The sequence below is a fragment of the Aegilops tauschii genome, chromosome 7 (assembly GCF_002575655.3).
Source record: "Aegilops tauschii subsp. strangulata cultivar AL8/78 chromosome 7, Aet v6.0, whole genome shotgun sequence".
Taxonomy (NCBI): Eukaryota; Viridiplantae; Streptophyta; class Magnoliopsida; order Poales; family Poaceae; genus Aegilops; species Aegilops tauschii.
The window spans coordinates 265,895,189-265,897,044 of NC_053041.3; the positions used below are offsets into that span (position 1 = coordinate 265,895,189).

Consider the following 1,856-nt stretch of genomic DNA (forward strand, 5'->3'; position numbering starts at 1 on the left):
CAGCATAACCTTGCAAATATCCTTCCACCAGAAAGATCCACAAGTAGATGTTCCTTGAGGCACCCTTCCATGGTAGTAAGAGTCCCAAATGAGAGATACCCAAGGAATATCATTTTTATTGAGGATGTTACTAGCATGTTTGAGCAGCAAGGCAACATTTTGTATCCCCAGATTGAGAATACCAAGTCCACCCCTGTTTTTTGGCCTACAAATGAGCTCCCAAGCAGCAAGAGAGGGGGCAGGTTCATCTCTATTCTTTCTCCACAAACACTGCCTCTGAATTCTCTCTAACTGCTTGAGGATTCCAGCTGGAACAGCCAAACTGCACATAAAGAAGATGGGCATTGAAGACAGAGCAGAGTTCAGAAATTGAAGCCTCTCCCCTTGATTGAGAAAACATGAACTAGTAGTCATTCTTCTTTCCATACAGTCCACCAGAGGCAAAAAGTCCACCATTTTGGGCCTTGTGGTTCCCACTGGCAGCCCAAGATAAGTGAAAGGCATCTTTCCTATCTGGCAACCAAAAGCAACAGCAAGATCATTCATCACAATAGGATCAACATTTATGGGGATGAGGAAAGATTTGTGATAGTTGACGTCAAGGCCAGTGGACTGAGAAAACACTTGAAGCATATCTTTCAGGGCCAGGAGCTGAATCCTGTCAGCAGGTAAGATGATTAAGGTATCATCTGCATATTGGATCACAGGGAAATCCTGGTCATGACAAGGGATAGGCAGTTGGAGAATTCCTCTTCTAAACATGTCATTGATGACAGAATGTAACAGATCAGCAGCAATAACAAAGAGAAGTGGACAGACAGGATCACCCTGCCTGACCCCCTTTTTACAAACAAATTTTCTCCCAGGGACACCATTAAGAAGAACTGAGGAAGTACCAGTGCCTAGCAGCTGCTTCATCCAGAGAATCCATTTCTCATTAAAACCTTTGTGCCTAAGAATCTGAAAAAGAGCCTCATGTTCCAGAGAGTCAAAAGCCTTTTCAAAATCTAACTTAAGGATTACAATTGGCCTCCTAGATTGATGGCACTGATGCAAATACTCAAAAGTCCAGCCAATACAATCCTGGATTGTTCTGCTCTTAATAAAACCATATTGGTTCTTATGAATGCACTACAAGACCACCTCTTGAATCCTATTTGCTGCCATTTTAGAAAGAAACTTCAGGCCCATACTAGTGAGAGAAATAGGCCTATAATCTCCATCCTCTTTAGGTGCAACCTTTTTAGGTACAAGAGTAATGTAAGAATCATTAATGTTATCCATGATAGCACCACCCTCATAGAATTCCTGAGCTAGCTCATAAAAGTCCTAAGAAATTAGATGCCAGCATTTTTTGAAAAACAGGCCATTAAAGCCATCAGGACCTGGAGCTTTATCCACAGGCATATGCTGAACCACCTTGTCTATTTCATCTTTTTCAAAAGGTTTGGTGAGAATGTCAAGGCCTTCCACAGGGGTGATGAGATCAGAGGGGTGAAAGCCCATGACAATGCCTCTTGATGTGCCCATCCTATTTTTAAAACAATTCCAGATGATTCCTTCCATTTGAGCATGATCATTTATCACTTTTCCATCAGGCAATTTGAGACTTGCAATAGAATTCCTCCTGTGCCTTTCAGTGGCCATGGCATGGAAAAACTTTGTATTTTGCCCTCCCACCTTAATGTATTTGATAGTACACCTTTTCTTCCAATAAAGGAATTGCAAATGTAGCAATTTCTCCAGGTGCACTTTGACAATTTTCCTGAAGTTAAGCTCCTGAATAAACAGAGGCCTCCACTCCTCCAAGTCATCCAGCAGCAAAATAACATGATTACATTTACCAATCAGGAGCT

At 41.8% G+C, this 1,856-nt stretch overlaps 1 protein-coding gene across 1 annotated transcript; it reads right to left on the minus strand.

Annotated features, from left to right (window-relative positions):
- Positions 1–250: 250 nt before the first annotated feature.
- On the minus strand, positions 251–1,647 carry LOC123494904 (uncharacterized). The gene is made up of 5 exons (XM_045231406.1): positions 1,420–1,647; positions 1,144–1,329; positions 897–960; positions 478–689; positions 251–322 (listed from the first exon to the last, which is right to left on the minus strand). Exons 1-5 carry the CDS (start codon positions 1,645–1,647, stop codon positions 251–253), a joined length of 762 nt encoding a protein of 253 aa, XP_045087341.1.
- Positions 1,648–1,856: the final 209 nt, after the last annotated feature.